At 41.9% G+C, this 23,352-nt stretch overlaps 1 protein-coding gene across 1 annotated transcript; it reads right to left on the bottom strand.

Moving 5' to 3' along the window:
• Positions 1-796: 796 nt before the first annotated feature.
• LOC308280661 (mannose-1-phosphate guanylyltransferase regulatory subunit alpha-A-like) lies at positions 797-22,495 on the bottom strand (the record flags this gene model as incomplete). Its single annotated transcript, XM_080754987.1, has 9 exons — positions 797-929; positions 3,779-3,889; positions 7,635-7,803; positions 9,425-9,517; positions 10,242-10,288; positions 10,408-10,505; positions 14,001-14,135; positions 21,010-21,140; positions 22,433-22,495. The coding sequence occupies 8 exons, from the start codon at positions 22,493-22,495 to the stop codon at positions 3,789-3,791; spliced, it is 837 nt and encodes a 278-aa protein (XP_080611113.1). The 3' UTR covers positions 797-929; positions 3,779-3,788.
• Positions 22,496-23,352: the final 857 nt, after the last annotated feature.

The following is a 23,352-nucleotide window of genomic DNA, read 5'->3' as shown; positions in this document are numbered from 1 at the left end:
CGAAAATAGCAGATCTTACACAGTCAATCTATTTTTCACCATACGACTGTGTCAGGTTTAACTGGTTAACTTTTCTTTTATCCACTTTCGAGACCTCTCCTAGTTTGATTATCTTTGTTTGTCAGACGCTGTAAAACAAAGAAAAGACCCAGCAAAGTTATTCGCCCCCACATGAACGACTCCTGTGTGTTGGATTGTTAAGAAAATAAAGATAAAAATAAAGATTCTTGCCTGTAAAAAAAAAAAAAAAAGCAAAGCTCTCATTCAATAATAATATCATTATTATGAATTATGATAATCAAAATATTCCTGTATCTTCCTTTCAAAACAACCAAACACATGTCCCATTATCTTTTCTTTCTCTTATATACAGTAACTCCAGACGTAGTGTCAGGGGCGGCCGGCCCTAGACGAAATGGATCCTTCATTCACGGCAGTGTTAAGCGGAGCCACACAGCCAGCGTCCAGGCACAGATAACTAGAGCAGGGGTCTTCAACGTTTTCAGGCCAAGGACCCCTTAGTTGAGAGAGAGATGAAGCAGGGACCCCCACAACCTGTTCATAGATTCCATATAGTTTCATTGTTTGACAGCACAATCATCAGTGTATTTTGGATTCATGTCAATGTGTGTTTTCAGATATTTAACCACTTGAACCGTCAATACTTAATAAACTTGACCTTTCACTCTACTTTTTCCCCTCTACACCAAACCTATTTGCCGAAAATAGCCGATCTACAAGCTCACAACGCCTCGCGCTGCGAGGCGTTGTGAGCTTGTAGATCGGCTATTTTTGGCTAAAGTTCTCAGAATATGGACACTAAGGTTCAAGTGATTAAAGGAGAAGAAAAGTTTCTATCAATCAAAGATTTGGAGGACCCCCTGTAGTAACTCTGAGGACCCCCTAGGGGTCCCGGACCCCCTGTTGAATAGCCTAGTAAACTGACTCCTCCCATCTTCAGTTCGAATCTGCAGAGGAGTCTAGCCTCCAAGCAACACAAGCCATTCGGGCGGAAGCAAGCGCTCTTCCTCGCCAATCAGCATTCGAGCTCAGGAGCTCTGTGATTGACAGTGCGCTTTGGCCAATCAGGGAATTCTATGACGTCGCTTCGGTGCGGAAGCGATCTGTTTGTTTTTCTCTGCAGTCTGCAGTCACCGTTAACACAGTAGCTTTTTTGATACACTCGGACTGAACGACCTGCAAAAAACACTCTCCCGTTTTTCTCTATGGATGTTTTTCTTCAGATGAAAGGCAACTGCAACAACGTTTAATTTCGAAAGGTACAGTAGACTAATAATATGTATGGCTTTGCAATCTCGGTTCTCTTGCTAATGTTTTCGGTCTGAAAATGATTTAATGGGACAGACTGTGCTAACATAGGTAGCCTAGCTATTCTCCTGTGTACTCGTTGTATTTTTGTGGAAGGAACTAATCATATCATTTTTTGCACTCATCATAGCTTTGGCTTAATCTAAACCATTTCCATATAGAGACAGTCATTCTGGCAGGAATATCGCCTGTGACTTGTGCTGTTTGTCCTTAAATATATCTGTAACATACATCTAGCCCTGAAGCATGGTCACTCATGACCGTCATGTTTCAGGGCTACTTTATATCAAACCTAGTTTTTAAGCCACTATACTGTTTGCATAATGGTGGATGTTCAGTTTCTGTTGTTGAATACTAATTGATTGGGCAATAGGTCCTGACACATCTGTGATCTAAATGCACGTATTCACAACTTAAATCACACCAAGAACTAGGCTACAAGTTAAATTTAAAAGACCATTGTCTGTTATTTTTGTTTTGATTGGGCCGTTCTTTGTAGATGAAAATACATGAATTGACCCATACAACTAATTAAATGTATCCTTTAGCAATGTAAAACATTTGTGATAGAATTGTAACTTTTGTGATACATCAGTACCAAAACATTTGTGATAGAATTGTAACTGTTGTGATACATCATTACCAAAAACGTATGACAATCAATCTTGTCTCTTTCTCCTCTAGGAAATGGAAGCTGGCGGATGACTGCATCAATGGACAGAGTTTGATCCACACATGCATTGGCTGTCATCAACAAGTTTATTGACAATATTTGTATGGTCTCAATAAAATAATAAATACAATTACAGAAATCAATTATAGGAATCATTCGTTCCTCTTAGGAATACACAGAGATGATGTCTACTTTCTAATTTCATAAGAAGTTGACTGTATCTTTGCTTTAGTGTCATTTATTAAACACTTTTTTATAATATCACAGTATTAGAGGAAAAGAACATCAACACAGTAGTCAGTCTTCTAAAGAAATTATTCTGTTTTGTTTAATTAATTTTCTCAGTTATATCTAAAGTATTCATCACTTTTCTGCTACTTCTCTTCAGCATGTACATGCACAAACCAGTATACATTGTATACACTTATTATCTGAATACCCACTGATGGACTGTAAACATGTGTAAATATGCTGCTAACCTTATATCATGGTTGACAAGGTTTAAATGATTATTTTGATCAGCTGAAAATTAAATGTATATGTAATGATCCTGTAGTGTTTACTACACAATTACTTTGTCCTCGGCGTGTGAAACATTTACATTAGAGGAACCATAACTATTTAAAAGAAATGCAATAAGGGAGATGTTGCACGGAGGTCTGGAGTCTTCAAGTACAGCAAGAGGATGAGCCATTAAGATGGACGACAGACAGCAAGGAGTGTGCTCTCTCCAGTTCCATGTATTGGTGTTGACCTGTTAGAAAAATAAATAACAATGGGTGTTGTTACTCTTAAGGCAAAACCATTTTCTTAGATCGGTCATGTTGGCAGGCATTTCGCCTGTTGCTTAGGCTTTGTTATTCGTGTCCTTTATATCAATCTATAACAAACCATTATATAATTATAACCATTATAGATTTTTAAACCACTGCTGTGTTTATATTGGTGGACAATGGACATACAGTAAGTAGCCTCGTAAACCTAGACATACAGTTTCTGTTGAGCAGTAAAGGAGTTGCATAAAACACAGTGGTTGATATAATGACTAGTTATTTTACATTGATAAAAATAGAAAAGGAAACCCGCACACTCTGCTCCAAATGACAAGCGTTTATTGACGACATTTCGAGCTACAAGCTCTTCATCTGGTCTGGATGAAGAGCTTGTAGCTCGAAACGTTGTCAATAAATATTCAGTCATTTGGAGCAGAGTGTGCGGGTTTCCTTTTCTATTGTGATATTTCTCACCCAGCACCTCATTAAGAGATGTGCGTAATATTTTCTACTTTTGACCACATTGATACAAATTACATGGTTAACAAAGCGAAGTATACACAGGGAAGTTAGCAATATTAGCATTGCTAGATTCCATTAGCCACATCTTGTTGTAAAATGCAAAAGACATAACCTCAGCAAGGCAAAAGATCGCAAAGTTACTGTCTCTTGACTATACCTTTTGAAATGATGTTGCCTTGGTTTCATCTGGAGAAGTCCATGGGTCCATGCCGGTCAAACAATATAAACATTAAAACGAAATGGAGGCGCAGGAGGGAGAAAGCAGTGCTTCAGCGTCTTCTTGCAAATATATCCGGCTAAACTAAGCAAGCAGACAAACACCAGGCGTCCCTGATTGGCTGAAGGGGTTGTCTGTCAACGCTCTACTCCCGCCCATGCTCCCGCCCAGCCCAATCGCTCTGACACTGCTGGAGGCCAGTCTCTCCTGCTCGCATTCGAATGAAGGCAGGAAGGGAGACTGGTTTACGAGGCTACTGTTGAAGACCCCTGCTCTAGAGGATAATCTGGTTCTTGAAGCTGCGGTTGAGGTCTTTGTGCGGGAGGACGATGGAGTTGAGAATGATGACCTCGGCGGGGATGGTCACGTTGCAACCTGCAGGAGAGGAGACACAAAGGATTCAGACACATAGGGTTGATGGGTTTAATAAACCCAAGGGCCCCCCTACTGGCGACAGTATTATACATTCATAGGCTATTGTATCGTCGTTGTCGGGTGAGAACCTTGTATTTCCAAAACCGTTTTGCATTTTTCATTTTAAAAATGATTTAAACTAGTGAAAACAGCCGATCTATAAGCACGCAACGCCTCGCACCGCGAGGCGTTGTGTGCTTGTAGATCGGCTGTTTTCACTATTTTTGTGCGACAGCCTTGTACGATGAAGCAGGGCTTTGCTTTGCGAAAGAACATTCAAATTTGAAACTTGGAGATACGAGGTTTACACCCGACAACGACGATATGTATTTTGTCATTTCCAATATATCAGGGGTCTCTAATCTCCTAATCTATGGGCCCCCCTCACGGCAGTACAGGGCCCTTTTGATCTGAAAACCCATGCAGAATAAGATCTAATTTCGCCCCTGGATTCAGACTAGGGCTGTCACCATCATGACATTTTACATGACCATTCATTGTCAACTCAAATGATTGCGATTAACAATTTAAGTGTGTTTTTGTCGTTGACAATTACATTTACATTGGCTTTTAGGCTTTGAAGTTGCACATGGCAGATATGACACATCTATCTATACATGCGAGAAGTCCCTGCGTGCGTGCGTGTCTGTCTGTCTGTCTGTCTGATGTAATCCGCGTATCTCGAGAACCGTTCGTCCCACCGGCTTCAGATTCGGCACGCGTGTTCCCCGAGAGACAGACACAGATACAGGGCCTGTCAGGGAGCGACAAACGTCTCCATCTCGTGGAAAGTGTTATCAAGGGACGCAGGTGGACATCACCGCCAGGCGGGCGTACGTCCGGCGGTTAATGATACCAGACCAAAGGGCATAGCGTGCCCTAAAGCAGGGGTTCTCAACCTTTTCAGGCCGCGACCCCCAAATAGTGTTGTCAAAAATATCGATTTATCGAAAAGTATCGATTTTGAATATAGTATCGATTTTCAATATGACTTTTCCATAGTTTCAATAATATCGATAATATCGATATTATCAATAATATCGATAATATTGATCAGTTTTGACCTCTCGTTGGTTTACACCAACATTAATTTTATGTGTGTCCTTCCTACTTTGGCTTATTCCTAGTTATTTTAAAGGCCTATTTGTACTTAGAATGTGAAAAAATCAAAGGCAGGCCTTTAAAAAGTGCACTACCATCTACCTCAAGAAGTTCTGTATTTTTCTTTAAATAAAAATAAACATTTTTGCACTGAAATTGCTTTGGTTGCGTGGTATCGAAAATGGTATCGAGTATCGAAATGTTTCATAATATCGTATCGAAGTTAGAAATCCAGTATCGTGACAAGCCTACCCCCAAAATAATCATACTTTAACTGGGGACCCCCCCACCCTGACGAGAGTTGAGGCAGTACATTTTTTATAGGCCTAACACGGTTCTATTGTGAAAATAGCCGATCTACATGCTCGCAAGGCGTTGTGAGCATGTAGATCTGCCATTTTCACGATTTATTTGACAATTTGGCCAATGTTTAATTTGTCATTTTAGAGTTATTAAAAAGTCCTTAAATTGTCATGTTAGAAATAATATTTCTAACATGACATATTATGGCATATTGTGCATGTACTCTCTATACACTTAAAGCTGTACTGTGGAAGCTGCTCAACTAGTGGTCAGTAGCGGTATTGCCGTCTCCCGTCATTTTTAGACAAGGATTGAGGGAGTAGCAGGCAAGATTCCTTCACCAATGTAAACACAGTTGCTGAGGGAAGCTACTTCCTTAGAGACAGCAAGACTCGCTGTGATTGGCCGGTAGTGTATCATGTGGGAGATGACATAATTTTGCCGGGAAATTCTCCCCCCCTCACAACTCATAGAAAACATATAAAGAGAAGGCTTCAGAAGCTGAAAATAACAGAGTGGGTGTTCTAAAACTTTAGCGATTTAACAGTTAGGACAATTTTAAGATTTGTTTCATAAAAAAAGTTACATGGTATAACTTTAAACCTTATGTTGGTTTGTCTACTGTTAAGAGAGAAAACAATGTTGCACATTAAGCTCATCATCTGGGGAGTGGGGACCCCCCCAAAATAATTTGGCGAGTGGCGACCACCCTTGAGAACCACTGCCCTAAACCAAACTTGTAAAATGGTGGGATATTGGGGGAACAAACAAGGTCTCACGCCTCAGGAAGGCTGTGTAATGAACTACCAGTAAATGTGGCTCGTGCTTAAATCCCAAAGGACCAAGACGAGGCCAGATGGCCATGACATGGCAAAAACCCTATTGTTAAGGACATGACATGATTTATAGATGCATTGAAAGACGAGGGATATTAATGGCGGTATAAAAAACAATGTCAGGGGTAGATGAGCCTCAGGGTTAGGGTTTAGGGTTAGGAAAAACAACGATTAGCCAAACAAGAAAACGCAGGGCTGTCGTAACACTAACAGTGTTGTTGCTTTTTTACAAAGCTGAATTTTTTATACGGACGGATGGTTGTTGTTGTTGTAGCTTGAGGTAGCATTGGCTGCTACTGAGTGCTCACAAGACGACAAGACACGCAATGGTGGTTGAAACGGTGTTACCGATAACCGCGGTGTTGACACAGACGATATTTTCAGGCCACAATAAACATGCTCTGAAAATGCACACACAAAACATTGTGCTGTTCCGGCTTTGATCAACAGAACTAAAACGTGTTACAAAGAATACCCAGTGTATACTTTATGTTGCTATTTAAATCAGCATCACAACGAAAACACATTTTTCAAGGTTTTAAATAAAGATAAAGATAGGGGTCTTTTTACATCTTTTTTTGTTGTTGTTATTAATCTTACATTATAGTTAACATCTTAGTGCTTAAGAGGTTTTTATCGCCCAAGCATTCCTGCAACCCCCACACACACACACAAACACACACACACACACACACACACACACACACACACACACACACACACACACACCCCTCTCCCACAACTCTTTTCTTTTCAAGCAAGTGAAATGTCGGTGCGCTGGTACAGGGGCCGCACTGCGACTCAGCGTGTCACATATGCCTTGATGTGTTACAAACGTTTGTATATATGTTTTGAATACATGGCTGCTGTCGTAAGACAAATTCCAGTGTGAACTGACAATAAAATACTATATCATATCATTTTGTCCGACAGCAACAATACACACACTTAAAGCTATACTGTGTAAGTTGCTAAACTAGTGGTCAGTAGCGGTATTGCTTTTTTCGGCCGTTTTTCGCCCGGAGTCGTCGCGGACCACCGCCGCGGACCACCGGAGCGGCGCCGCAAACCACCGCGACCGATATGAATCCATGGAGGGGTAGAACGTAATTTTCTGGCCAGGATTTGGGGATTAAGAGGTTAAGAATCCTTCCCCATGGTAAACACTGTAGCTGAGCGAGGCTACTTCCTGAAGACACGGCAGATCTGCTGTGATTGGCCGGTAGTGTATGATCCGCGATGTGATTGGCCAACGTATACAGATGATGCAGATGATGCAATTTTTTCGCGAAAACCGGTCCCCGGCCAGGATCATAGAAAACATATAAAGAGAAGGCTTTAGAAGCTGAAAATAACGGAGTGGGTGTTCTAAAACTTTAGCGATTTAACAGTTAGGACAATTTTAAGATTTGTTTTATAAAAAAAGTTACATGGTATAACTTTAACATTTCAGCCAGTCTTCTTACCCAGGATAGTGATGGACGGTGTGAGTTTTCCTTCTCTAAACAGGGTCTCGCTGTCCATCTTGGCGTAGGGGTCGTTGGGGTTGGGGTCGCTGGGGGTCCCCTCCACCCGGGCCCACTTGCCGATGGTGCTGTCCCATCCCACAATGCAGTTCAGCACACAGCTGTGATCCTTCACAGAGCCACGGGGCGGAGACAGAGACAAGGGTGTCCAAGACAAAAAGTTAATGTCGTTATTTGAATAGCAGGTTGAGTGTAAAGGCAGTTGTAAGGATGGACAACAATAATAACCAGTAAGACTCCCTAATCGGGAGGTAAGCGACCGTTAGGTCACATGTATACACAAAGAGGGCTTAAATGTTGAAAGAAATGGGCGTTACGGTGGCGCCAAAAGGGACAGATCCATAGTGTTGACGTGACAGTAGACATAGTGTGTACCGCTGTGGCGCTAGACGAGGGGCATGTCGCATGTGAGAAATGGTGGGTGAGCGGACACATTTGCGTGATTTTAGGGCAAAATGTGTAGGAGAAGTGTCCAAAAATGTGTTAGAAAAGAATTGTTCAGATGGTGGCGCTATATGGGATAGGTCCATGTTGAAGACATGAGTGTAGACATACTGTGTAGCAATTTGCGTGACTTTAGGGCAAAAGCTGTAGGAGTAGTGTCCAAAAATTTGTATTAAAAATTCGTCCTGAAGGTGGCGCTAAATGGGACAGATCCATGTTGATGAGATGAGTGTAGACATACTGTGTACCGATTTGCGTGATTTTAGGGCAAAAATTGTAGGAGCAGTGTCCAAAAATGTGTTTAGCAAGAATCAGCCTGATGGTGGCGCTAGAAGAGGGCCATGTGAGAATTGATGGAGGTTGTGGTTTGGCAGGCAAGGAGTGTGTATGCAAAATCGGGGCAACGGTTGCGGAGATATGAGCAGTGCAAAAGTGTGACGTGTGACTGACAGACGGACAGACAGCCAGCCGGTGGAGGTTTTGATAGTAAGTGCGACCTGACGGTCGCAATAATAATCGGTCATCGAATTGGTATCGGACGATGTTGGCCTTAAAATGTTCTATCGGTATCAAACCGATATCAAAATTATATATCGGTTATCAAAACCTCCACCGTCTGTCAGTCATGCCACGTGAAACTGTTGCCCGACTCGTATCTCTGCCACCATTGCCCCTATCCATGCCAAACTTTGCACACGCCAACCACAACCTCCACCCCTCATTTTTCACATGGCCCTCTTCTAGCGCCACCATCAGGCCGATTCTTGCTAAACACATTTTTGGACACTGCTCCAACAGATTTTGCCCTAAAATCACACAAAGCGATGCACAGTATGTCTGGAGTCATGTTATCAACATGGATCTGTCCCATTTAGCGTCACCATCAGGGTGATTTTAGCAAAACACATTTTTGGACACTGCTCCTACAGATTTTGCCCTAAAATCACGCAAAGCGGTACACAGTATCTCTACAGTCATGTCATCAACATGGCTTAGCTCCCGATTAGGGAGTCTTACTGGTAATAATCATGTTTGAATGTGAAGCTGAAAAAGCCTTTGGTGATGATGAAGGCAGCAGATTCAATCATTGTTTTCTAGGGAAGCTCAAGGGTCAACAATTTGGAACATTTTAAAATAAAAATAAATACTACATCCAAGCTGTTTATGTTGTGATATGGGCCAAAAAGTCCAGCCATCCAAGAATCCGATCATAAAGTACTTCATGTGTTCCGTGCCAGAGAGAGAGCAACATAAAATGTTTCCTGACACAAACAGTGTGTGTTTACCTGCAGAGCGGCACCGTGCAGAATGATGGATTCTCTCACTCTCACTCCGGCTCCGATCGTTACCCCGGTGCCGATGGACACGTTGGGACCCAACTGTGGACAGAGGAACCACACCAGAGGTCGCATGGTTTTACTTTAAACCAGTGGTTTACAGCCCTTTTCCTATCAAGGTTATTGGGCATTTTAGCCGCGGACCACCATTTGATGAGATTTGACTTAGAATATTTGTAGTAAGAGATAACAGGCAAACTAACAAAAAAAAATAACAATTATTCTGCAAACTAAATAACAATTATTCTACATTCTCTACGTAAAGCAGATGTGTGAGAAAAAGAGAATATAGTAGATCTATAAAAGTCGCAATCCAATGCACACACAACACCCTTCTTGATTATTTGATTACCGTATTTTCCGGACTATAAGGCGCACTTAAAAGCCTTTAATTTTCTCAAAACAAAAAACTACAGTGCGCCTTATATATGGATCATTCATTGACATTGACATTCCCTTTAGCACAGCTCCATCTGTTGGATGCATAACGCAACGGTAGCGTCTATTATGTGCGCCTTATAGTCCAGTGCGCCTTATATATGAAAACAGTTCGAAAATAGACCATTCATTGACAGTGCGCCTTATAGTCCGGAAAATATGGGTAATCGAAAATGTAATGGATAGAATAATCATTAAGATTGGTAGTTCCAGCCCTAGACACTTCTAATAATATTAAGTAATGAACTATGGAAGACAGTGTCGAGCCTTACCACAGCAGTTGGGTCATATTAAGTAATGAACTATGGAAGACAGTGTAGAGCCTTACCACAGCAGTTGGGTCTATGTTGGCTGTAGGATGAATATAGACATTACCTAAAGGAACACGGAATGCAGCGTGATTAGACTCATCAATCGTACATCCAAATGAAAGAAAGAAAACAGTAGTTACAATACTGTAGTGTGTTCGTGGCTAAGCTAACATGCACACATACCACTTATTTTGGGGCCGCCCTCTTTATTTGAGGCCAGTCTTTCAGGGTGGGTTTTGTGGTACTGGTTGAGGTAGAGACGACTGGCGTAAATAGCAGAGCTGTTGAGAGACGGAGAGGATACAACATCAACCACAGCCCAGGGAGAGGGCAACATCTCTTTACAGAGATTCACCCATGAACTCACACTAGGGCATTCACCAATAGGGACTTTTAGTATTCGAATTATTCCACCTCAAAGTATTCGAATAGTTCAGGGGTCGGCAACCCAAAATGTTGAAAGAGCCATATTGGACCAAAAAACACCAAAACAAATCTGTCTGGAGCCGCAAAAAAAATATAAAAGCCTTATATATCGTTGTTGTCGGGTGGAAACCTTGTATGTCCAAAACGTTGTTTTGTATTTATCATTTTAAAAAATGAACCGCGAGGCGTTGTGTGCTTGTAGATCTGCTGTTTTCACTACTTTTGTGCGTCAGTCTTGTATGATGAAGCAGGGCTTTACTTTGCGACAAAAAAAAAAAACATATAAATTTGAAACTTGGAGATACAAGGTTTCTGCCCGACAGTGACGATAAAAAAAAACGTTAAAACAAAAAATACATTTTTTCCCCCATCTTTTTCCATTTTCATACATTTTTGAAAAAGTTCCAGGGAGCCTCTAGGGTGGCGCTAAAGAGCCGCATGTGGCTCTAGAGCCACGGGTTGCTGACCCCCGGAATAGTTGAATATTCGACAGGACTGGCCAAACTGTCAAATATTACAACCGGCCATTCTGTGCCCCAGAAAGTAACGGATTATAATGTCCAGAGTGCCTCTCGCTGGCTCCATAAACGGCCAGTATCTTATTTTGAAGGCCAGAAGTCCATAGCGTTAACACTTCCGGTCTGACGTCATCGCGTCATGACGTCATGACGCTCGTCGTCCACGTGGTGTTGTGTAATGGCGGAACGGAGCTTTTCATGTGTTATAGCGAGCATCTATTGCCATCCTCCCACTTGAAAGTGTTGTTTGGAGATAATGGACATTAAAGATGAGATTCCCCGTCTGCCTCAATGTTATGGGATTACTATTTTGTGCTCGTGGATCCGTGATGATCATAAATCAGCGAGGGAGATCGGCTCGGGACCATCCGCCATTGTATCCGGTAGGATAACCGCCGTTACAGTAATATATTACTTTTCGCGAGTATACTCGGGATTGGCACTGCGAACATCAAAGGGAATATCGCGAGTATTCTTGGGAATGGCACTAAATCGGTTAACACTTTGACAGCCGTATTGAGATGCCCATATTAAAACCGTTTTATACCGGACATCTGAGCAAGGAGTCTCAGCCGCGCCGTAATTTACCGTGCTGGGGCATTAAAAACGAAATAAATGATTTTTATCCGAAAATCGACGATCGTCTAACCTTCCCTAGTCACCGCTCGTCCATCGATAGCGCATGGCTCCTCTGACATGAAGCGGAAGTGACGTCAGGTCCTTTCCCTGCTAGAGCTTCCCAGCTCCCATCCATTTATGGTTTAGACCAGGGGTCCTCAATAGGCGGACCGCGGTCCATGTCCGGACCCAGGCGCACCTCCGTCCGGACCGCGGCACATTTCTGAGAAATCTCCGCACAGTTGTATCTGACGATCGGACTGACTGTGTGTGATTTGTGTTTGTGTGTGCGTGGGTGTGTATGTGCTCATTCGCTCAAACACATACACAGGCTCACAAGACACACCCCGTCCCCTACGCCAATTTGCAAGCCCACAAAGCGTCGCGGGTGCAACGTGCTGTGGGCTTGTAGATCAAAGGTTTTCCTTCCCTCCGAAGCAGTCTGCTCTCCATGCTGCTCCCCCCCCCCCCTCCCCTCCCCTCTCCACACACTCATGCCGCTCGCTGCCTGAAAAAGTTGCTAAAACCTCTTGGAAACCATTGCTCCCACTGGATTAATAACTTAGAGATCTTCTACCTTTGGCTGTTCAATTGGAAAGGACAACAGCAACACATTAATATCCACGATGTAAGGCTCCAACTGCTTGCATTAGACGAGAAATCGTCGCGAAACTCGCGATGCGTGATCATGCGTCTTTAACAATGTGATGTGTCGTCGCATATTATTGCCAGCTATCCTAGGCTGTGTTAGGTTAATAACTATGACTCGTTGACCCTGATTTGACTGGCCATTTGACATAGGCAATCAGCACTGGCTTGTGCAGTACGTGTGTCAACTGAATGTCAAGTAATCCTCTCCCCCTCACGCTAAGTTTCACTTTATTTTCGATTCTGAACGACAAGCCTAATATTGCATTTATGCTCTTTAGTTTCCAATAATTAAACTATAAGCCAGTGTTTTATTGCTACACAATAAATGTAAATAATGTAGCCTACTCTATATGCATAGATAATTATCCATTCATCCATCCATCCATCTTCAACCGCTTATCCAGCATCGGGTAGCAGGGGTAACAGTTCCAACTGAGATTTCCAAAGTTCCAAATAATAATAATTAAAATAAACAATTCTAATGATTATAATAAACATACATACATACAGTACATACTGTATTAATGTATCCGCCTTATTTCGCCTTCGCCTTTTTTTTTCGGACCCGGACCTGTTTCAAAAAAATATTTCTGGATCTTCAAGATTTGTATTTGAGGACCCCTGGTTTAGACGTTAGCGTTAGCATAGCTGGAGTGCTAGGGGCTAAGCTAGCGAAAATGTTCACATTGACTGTAGAGTCATACTTGGATTACTTGCGCCCACATTTACGTGAACGGATCGCGCACGCGAAACGCACGGGGAGAAGATGCCTCGGCCAAAACCTCCACTCTATGCCAATGCAGATTTCACTGCTGAGATTTCAACAGGGAATCGTGAAGGGGTGGGGGGATGGAGAATACATGATATTGCGCTGATGGATCTTGTAAAATGAATGCTGTTCAGATCATAATAATTATAATAATAGAAATTTCACGGCTAATCTACCAACAAGCCATTCTATTATGGCTGGCGAAGTGTTAACTCATTGGTTGTATACAGCCGAGGAAACCGAAGATCTTTCTATGTCTTTCATTGCTGGCTTCTCCTACCTGTTAACGCGGGTGCTAATCCAGTTCCCATCGTGCGCGATTGGACACTGCTATGCATCGTTTGTTCGCGTATTCCATTAGCTTCTCAAATCCGTTGACATTTTGAAAATTGATCAATCCGTTCTCCATCTGTAAGCCGTGGTGTTTACACAGAAAGCTAACGGGCCGGAATAGAGGACGGAACATCCGCTTCCGGTTTGCGCTCCATATGTGTCCGTGCAGAAACCGATCCCAGAGCATTTGTTCCGTCCTATTTTAGTTCGGCTTCGATAAATTATATATTTTTAATTAAACAAAACACATTTTTGGACCCTGCTCCTACAGATTTTGCCCTAAAATCACGCAAAGCGTTACACAGTATCTCTAAAGTCATGTCATCAACGTGGATCTGTCCCATTTCCCATATTCCCTCCTGATTGGCTACGATTGTCTTCTAAAGTTTGTGTATGCGACCTCGACGGTCGCTTTGTCTCCCGATTAGGGAGTCTTACAGGTTAATGACGTGCTCTCTCACCCAGCAGACTTGATCTGGCTCCAGAAGCTCAGGGTCTTGTAGACGTAGAGCTTGCCCTGTCCCGCCAGGGCCGTGAAGATGTCCTGCTCCAGCCGGATGGCCTCAGCGCGGTGCCAGCCGTTGGTGGGCTCCTCTCTTCATAACGGACAACGACAACCAAAAAAAACACATTAGACCACAGGTCTTCAACAAGAGGCCCCTAGGGGGTCCTCAGAGTTACTACAGGGGGGGCCACCAAATATGTGTGATAAGATCATTCTTTTAAAAGAACAATTCTGAGAACTTTAGCCAAAAATAGCAGATCTACAAGCTTGTAGATCGGCTAATTCTGGCAAATAGGTTTGGTGTAGAGGTGACATGGTTTGCGATTCATATTTTATATTTGAAAATAGCTGATCTACGAGCTCACAATGCAATGCGGTGTGAGGTTACAGATCTGCTATTTCTTTCTGAAAAAGCTTTTTGTAATTTTTACTCAAGCAACATTTTGAATACTGGACTTCAACTTGCAACAGAGAACAGAGTTCTATATTGCGGTATTGCTACTTTTACTCAAGTAAAAAATAAAAAAATGTACTTCTTTACACTGGTCATTATTTTGTGGTGCCGTTTCCAATCAGTGTGAGCTCCAATGCAGTGGCCTCGCTCATAAGCCCTGATTGGTTCCCAGCCTCGCTCATAAGCCCTGATTGGTTCCCAGCCTCGCTCATAAGCCCTGATTGGTTCCCAGCCTCGCTCATAAGCCCTGATTGGTTCCCAGCCTCGCTCATAAGCCCTGATTGGTTCCCAGGCGTGGTATTGTGAGAATCCTTCAGATGTCCTTAACACGTTGCAGTCCGAAATAGAATGGTGGTTGGTAGATTAGCCGTGAAATTTCTATTATTGTATTGTGATCTGAGACATAATATTATGTTTATAAACATGACCCCGCAGCCCCTCCATCTTGAACAGCGCCGCTGTTTTTTCTTTTTTTTTTTCCCCCAGGCCAGTAACTCACCATGATTTTCTCGATCTCCCTTGGGATAGAATGGGGGTTTTGGCCGATCGTCGATGTCCCCGTGCGTTTCGCGTGCGCGATCCTTTCACGTAAATGTCCCCGCAAATAGTCCATGTGTGACTGAAGAACAGAACTGAAAAGTTTCGCTAGCATAGCCCCAAGCATGGCTGCAGGAGGAGCTCGAGTGTGTAGACAGTAAACGGATGGGTGGAAGGTGCCTTTGAGAAGGAGAGGCGCTGACGTCACCTCTGCTTCATGCACGGTCTGCATGAGCTATCAGTGCACGAGTGGTGACTAGGGAAGGTTAGACGATCGCCGATTTTCGGATCAAAAGCTTTTATTCCGGTTTTAAAGACAAAGTCCGGGAATGTACGACGTGGCTGAGAGTCCCTGGGGGGATGTGCGATATAGTACGGTTTTAACATTAAGGGGCTCCCCTTGGCTTAGAAGGTGTTAAGGTGGAAATCCTCCAGATTGTCAAGGTTGCCACCACCATCACCACCACCACCACCACATGCCTACGCCCATAGTACTAATGCCTGGCAGTTGAAATAAATCATTAATGACAGTGACTCAGACGTGTCAGTTCAAGGCTAAAAACCAACACGGCTTCTTTACCCATTTAGAACGGGTACTCATTATTTTATGCTTTAACTATTGAAAAATAGCAGAAGAAAATTAGAATTTTGACCCGATTCTATAAGTGTCTTTTGAATCCTTCTAAGATTTTTTGAAAAACCTATGTTTCTATGTCAGCAATCTGGCCAGCCATCGTCAAAGAAAAGGTCCTTTTCACTTAACTGGAGCTCAGTTAGTCTGTTCTAGAGAGAATACTATGTCAGTGGTTCTCAAACTTTTTCATGTGAAGGACCCCAAAATGATATTTATTTGGCCACGGACCCCCATCTCAAAATATTTAGTTCCAGGGACCACCCAGAAGCAAAATCTTAGTTACAAATGTTCGCTTTGAAAATACAAGTCATATATTCAACGATTTGCACACATAGCAAATATACAAGCTCGCAGCGCGGCTGTGAGCTTGTATATCTGCTATTTTTTCAATAGTTAAAGCATAAAATAATGATACACAATAATGTTTGTAATTGTATATCTGCTATTTTTTCAATAGTTAAAGCATAAAATAATGATACACAATAATGTTTGTAATTGTATATCTGCTATTTTTCAATAGTTAAAGCATAAAATAATGATACACAATAATGTTTGTAATTGTATATCTGCTATTTTTCACTGGTTAAAGCATTCAATAATTCTAGGCCTAAATGGGTTAAGCAGCAGTGACTGAAGCAGAACTCAAACTTCCTACACATGAATTAAATTGCCCACTCTGGTTGACTGATGTACTGTACATGTACTGTACATCCACAATGGTTAATTGATGTATGAGAGCCCAAAGATGAAAGGAAAAAACATATATGAATGAAAGGAAAAGCCATATTACCCAGGGGGCGAACCAGCCTTTTTTTAGGAAACCTGCATTTGCCCCGACATACAAAGTTGTCCACCAGAAATATTATCTATGACCCAGTAGGATCACAACCTATATGGACAACCCGGTCAATTTGTACAACAAAGTCCAATATGGCCGCCTCAATATTAGCCCCTATTAGTTTTAATGGGGGGTGAATAGGGCAAAATTTTAAAGTGACGGATATTTCCACGAAACTTCACAGGTTGATCAATGGTATACATATGAACATTTTTTGTATTGCAAGTTTCCATGAAATCCAATATGGCCGCCACAATATGGCCGCCATAATGTAAGGACCCAGAAAATAGGTTTTGCCTCTAACTTCTGAACCAGATGAGCTAGAAACGCAAACTTGGTGTCTATTTCATGGTGTCTGGCCATGGGAGACTCAATGGAATAGCTAATTCTATTATTGGGTGTGTCTGGACCTTTATTGTGCATATTTGCAAGATGGTGGACTCCCAAAATAGAGCTTTAACATAATTTCTACCATGATTGTTGACTGCTTTTGCAAATACAAGCAATATGAATCCATTTGCTAAGATTTATGGCACAGAAGGGACTTATACCTGTATTATTCTTGAGTTTGCATGTTGTCAAAATGGCTGTAAACGAGATATTATATTTCCTGTCCGATTCTACTGTATGTAGTTGTAGCAATGACTTCAGATAAAATCAGAGACCAAAACAATGTATCTTAGAAATTATGTTTTAATTAAAAAAAAAGAAAAAAAGAGAGAGATTATCTCAATGAAATGAATGCAACTGCCTTTTTTGGGTCTTTCACACATAGACATGCACATGCTTTCCAACAACTTCAGCTTCAGGGAAATTATAATGAACACATGATTAAAACAGGCTGCATTAAAATGCAAATAATTGCTAGTCACTATCACTGTCATGTGTACCTATCCTGCTGCATCTTGTCTCCAGTCCTTGGCAACGACACCCCAAGTAGCATGCAATTCCCTTCTTCGCACATGAACAGTTTTTCTGGCAGCCTTTGATACAGCTACATGATATTGCCTTGTCCATTGATATAGGCCAGGCTGGCTCTGTAGATGGACAGGGGACTTCCTTCCCATCACTGAGAGACCATCCATATTCAGTGAAGCAAGGGATGTCTGGCTTTGCGATGTGTGCAGTTTTATCTATTATGGCTGCTAGAGCAGCTCTTTTCAGGTGCAGGCCAAAGGCATTTTCTGTAGGTGGCAGCAGCTTCAACAGGGTTGATCGGTTTTTTAGGAACTTGTACACTCTCAGCTTTGCCAGGTCAAAGTCCTCAGAATGGTCAGCTTTTGATGCATATACAGCTATTGTGAGGTCTCTAGCCTGATTCTTGACATCCTCTGAGAGGGAATAAGAGGAATTTTCACCAAACTCCTGAAGTGCAGGGAGATCTAGACCCATTCTGGTCTTGAACCATGCCTTCTTTCCAGTGAAAAAGGGATAGCTGGTGGTATCTCTGCCACTCAGGCTGTGAATAAAGGGCAGGGCACGACACTGTGCGAGTCCAAGGGCTGAGACCATGTGATGGATAGGAAGATATGCATCCTGCTCTGTTGTCACCCACAGCTCTGGAAGGTCTAGGAGGTGGGTGGCAGCATGATATAGGCACATGATGATGTTTGTGTCATTAGCATGGATGACAACTCTGTCAACTTTGTGAGCCTGGACACTGTAGATGGTGTGTAGAATTACCCTTGTGTCGGCCTCCTGTTGTGTTGACTCTAGTGCAGGGACATCAACAACACACCCCTCCTTGATCACCACACTCCTTGTCTCTTCTTTAAATCCTCCACTCAGGTAAAGATGGGTTGTACCAAGAGCAGACTTAAGTGTCTCATTTTGACACCATTCTTCACAGAGGAATCTTAGAAGGTTTGCTTTGTTTGCTATCCCTTTTTCACTGGAAAGAAGGCATGGTTCAAGACCAGCATGGGTCTTGATCTCCCTGCACTTCAGGAGTTTGGTGAAAATTCCTCTTATTCCCTCTCAGAGGATGTCAAGAATCAGGCTAGAGACCTCACAATAGCTGTATATGCATCAAAAGCTGACCATTCTGAGGACTTTGACCTGGCAAAGCTGAGAGTGTACAAGTTCCTAAATAACCGATCAACCCTGTTGAAGCTGCTGCCACCTACAGAAAATGCCTTTGGCCTGCACCTGAAAAGAGCTGCTCTAGCAGCCATAATAGATAAAACTGCACACATCGCGAAGCCAGACATCCCTTGCTTCACTGAATATGGATGGTCTCTCAGTGATGGGAAGGCAGTCCCCTGTCCATCTACAGAGCCAGCCTGGCCTATATCAATGGACAAGGCAATATCATGTAGCTGTATCAAAGGCTGCCAGAAAAACTGTTCATGTGCGAAGAAGGGAATTGCATGCTACTTGGGGTGTCGGTGCCAAGGACTGGAGACAAGATGCAGCAGGATAGGTACACATGACAGTGATAGTGACTAGCAATTATTTGCATTTTAATGCAGCCTGTTTTAATCATGTGTTCATTATAATTTCCCTGAAGCTGAAGTTGTTGGAAAGCATGTGCATGTCTATGTGTGAAAGACCCAAAAAGGCAGTTGCATTCATTTCATTGAGATAATCTCTCTCTTTTTTTCTTTTTTTTTTTTTAATTAAAACATAATTTCTAAGATACATTGTTTTGGTCTCTGATTTTATCTGAAGTCATTGCTACAACTACATACAGTAGAATCGGACAGGAAATATAATATCTCGTTTACAGCCATTTTGACAACATGCAAACTCAAGAATAATACAGGTATAAGTCCCTTCTGTGCCATAAATCTTAGCAAATGGATTCATATTGCTTGTATTTGCAAAAGCAGTCAACAATCATGGTAGAAATTATGTTAAAGCTCTATTTTGGGAGTCCACCATCTTGCAAATATGCACAATAAAGGTCCAGACACACCCAATAATAGAATTAGCTATTCCATTGAGTCTCCCATGGTCAGACACCATGAAATAGACACCAAGTTTGCGTTTCTAGCTCAACTGGTTCAGAAGTTAGAGGCAAAACCTATTTTCTGGGTCCTTACATTATGGCGGCCATATTGTGGCGGCCATATTGGATTTCATGGAAACTTGCAATACAAAAAATGTTCATATGTATACCATTGATCAACCTGTGAAGTTTCGTGGAAATATCCGTCAGTTTAAAATTTTGCCCTATTCACCCCCCATTAAAACTAATAGGGGCTAATATTGAGGCGGCCATATTGGACTTTGTTGTACAAATTGACCGGGTTGTCCATATAGGTTGTGATCCTACTGGGTCATAGATAATATTTCTGGTGGACAACTTTGTATGTCGGGGCAAATGCAGCACACCTTCCTTTGCCCCCTGGGTATATGGTAATATCCACAATGAAAGTTTATCCAAACAGGAGTACTGTGTGGTTTAAAGCGAAGCATGAGATCCTAGGAAGGTTGTGTTGTGTAAGCCTTGTCTTATCAGTTCACTGAACTAAGTGTCACTGTGTGTGGTCCACCCTTTGCTCCAGCCAAAACACAATTTCCAGTTAACTAATAGATTATTTAAAAAAATCATTGACCGAATCACGATGTCAAACGTGAGCTTGACGATCGACTATTTGTGGTTGTACGACAAATCAGAAATCGATAATAACAAAAAGGTAATCGATAGAATAATCATGAAGATGATATAAGTGGATATAATGATGTAAAGCAGGCTCTTTGTGTCTCCATAGGGACGTCACCTTCAGGCGGCTGCTACCCGTGACTTGTAAATAGACTAAGCCCCCATGCTCCCCCCTCCCTTTGTATTTGATGTTATGCTTTTTCTGTTTTTTAAACTGATATTATCCTAGATAAAGTACTATGTTCTATCCGTCTGTCTTTCAATGTTATATGAGATACTTAAAGTGTGGTTCCTGTGGAAATAAGCCTCGTCTTTCTAGGATCTCCTTTTAGTTGACCTTGTGCCAGTGATTTGTACTGTCATGAAACTGTACTTTTTTCTATTGCAAACATCTAATAAATTCTTCAATCAATCAAAAATGGTCATCAAATTATTGGCTAAGGAATGCGACAAAAACTAAAAAATATACATGAATTCAAGTCTCCATGGGTTGAGTAATCGATAGGAAAACTATTTTTTGGGGGTGAACTACAGTATCCCGGATGAATACAGTAACAGAACACAGGACAGATTCCGCTAGTTCTCTGGCTAAACTACGGTACTGCCTGTCCACATCACACACCGACAACACCAGTGACACTCTAGTCTACAACCACACCGTAACAACCTGGCTGGTACCAACTTACCCATCGTATGGATATCTGACCAATGTAGGAGGAGGGGGTGAGAACGGGAAACAGAAATCATGGCGGAGGAAGAGGAGGAGGAGAAGGAGGAGGAAGAAGGAGAAAACAAAAAGACAAATGAAAAGACCCAAAAGGAAAAAAAGGAATTAATGGTATTCACATGCACTCAGATCAGGGACCCCCCAGGATGCCCTGGTCCTCCCACTCACAACAACATGTCCTGCTGGTTCTTCTGGAAGACGGCGCCGATGTGCTGGAAGATGGCCGGCGTGAACAGGTAGATGCCGCAGTTGATGATGTCGCTCACAAACGTGCTGGGCTTCTCAACGTAGTGCAAGACCTGGGCAGGGATGGGACGTAGGGCTGTCACAATTATTACATAATAATCGTCTAATCGTGATTATTTGACATTATCGCAATTATTTTGTCATAATCGTCATAATCGTGAATGTTGAAAAATTTCAGAAATAGTGGAAATAGCAGATCTACAAGCTCACAACGCGTCGCGGCGCGTTGTGAGCTTGTAGATCGGCTATTTCCACTATCAATGTTATTTTTTAAGTACTAAGTTGTCAAATATGTCAGTAATGTCTTTGTATAATTAGGTTATGTGTCATATCTACCATATGCAACTTCAAAGCCTAAAAGCCAAACAGAAATGTAATTATCAACGACGAATAGACAATTAAATCGTTAATCGCCAATTATTTGAGTGACAATTAATCGTCATGTAAAATGTCATATCGTGACAGCCCTAATGGGACGATGATCGTTATTATCGTTTATCGTGATAATCACAGAGGTTTAAATGTATCTTTCGTGAAATTATCCTCCGTCACGCACTGGGATCAATTCACCTTTTATTTGCTGAGCTGCATATCTGGTAGCACTTAAACCAGGGGTGGGCAATTATTTTTTCCATGGGGCCACAACAACAGGAAATATTGTGGAGGGCCGGGCCAAAAGGCAGTGCTCCCCGCAAACTAAACACACAGCTTTACCTCCGACTTCAGTAAATAAATACTTAGCAGTCCAATTGTTGTTGATGCATTTGGCATCAACAACTTTTCTTTTTTTAGCCACTTAAACCATTTCTGATGGGTAAGGTAAGGCAGGTCTTCTTGACGTGTGACCAGTCTGACCACCTGCTTGTTATTGAGACAACGATCCAATGATCACGCACACGTGCTGATGTACGCATTGCGTCCATTATGTACGTGAATAAAAAACGTAAAAATAAAAGCAATGCAGCTTTAGTCCATGCATGAGGTAAAATTAGAAAATGTGTTTATTTTGTCATTTGCTTGGGCAGGTCAGAGTGAACCAAAGGGCTGGCTGTACAATGCCCAGGTCTGACTTAAACCCTCTAGGTTTGGTAAAACGGACTTGGAAATAACGGACTTGATACAGTCTTTTTTCACTCTCTACCAAATCTCTTTGCCAAAAAAATAGCCGGTCTTCAAGCTCACAACGTTGTGAACGTGTAGATTTTTTTTGGGCTAATGTTCCACCCCGGGATAAATGAATGTTGGGGATATTTTGATTATCGCGATTAAATTGTAAATCGCAATTGTATTGCTTTGGTCACAATAAATCGTGACATGGCATTTTCATATCCTCTCATCCCTGGACCTGAGAGAAGAAGTCCTCAAGGAGGGTATCGAATTGTCGGTGAAACGTAGGAAGAAAAGCCATTCATTCTCCGTCGTGCGACTGCGTTGCATTGAACAGAGTAGCCAATCTACAAGCTCACAAAGTGTTTCGGAATGGAGGCCTGTCCCCGTCACGGACTATGCCTCTGCTATGATCATGACACCGGTGCCACAGCTAGTAATCTGCCATTGAACAACAGCACAGTGATGCTTAGTAGGCTGAACACACAGTAAGTTGCCAGACTTAATGGCCAATAGATAAGAAGTACTTAAAAAAAAAGAAAAGAAAAGTAAGTCACAGGGTTCCCACGGTCATGAAATTCCTGGAAATATTTTGAAATTAGAAAAATATTTTTCCAGTACTGGAAAAGTTTTGGAATTTATCAAGGGTCCTGGAAGGTCCTGGAAGAAATAGCTATGCATTGTCTTTGGTTTGATTTTGGTATTACCTCTGAAATGACAAATTAAACATGGGCCAAATTGTCAAATATTAGAGGCAGAAATTGTGAAAATAGCCGATCTACATGCTCACCACGCCTCGCAACTAGGGCTGTCACAATTATTACATAATCGTCTAATCGTGATTTTTTGACATAATCGTGATTATTTTTCATAATCGTCATAATCGTTTCCATGTTGAAAAATGTTCATATATTTAAAAAAAGGTCCAAAATTGTGGAAATAGCAGATCTACAAGCTCACAACGCGTCGCATCGCGACGCGTTGTGAGCTTGTAGATCGGCTATTTCCACTATCAAAGTTATTTTTTAAGTAGTAAGTTGTCAAATGTGTCAGTAATTTCTTTGTATATTTAGGTTATGTGTCATATCTACCATGTACAACTTCAAAGCCTAAAAGCCAAACAGAAATGTAATTATCAACGAAAACACAATTAAATCG

The sequence above is a fragment of the Nannobrachium achirus genome (assembly GCF_963921795.1).
Source record: "Nannobrachium achirus genome assembly, contig: SCAFFOLD_432, whole genome shotgun sequence".
NCBI lineage: Eukaryota > Metazoa > Chordata > Actinopteri > Myctophiformes > Myctophidae > Nannobrachium > Nannobrachium achirus.
The sequence above is the reverse complement of the archived record's forward strand: the minus strand, read 5'-3'. Positions and strand labels throughout refer to the sequence as shown.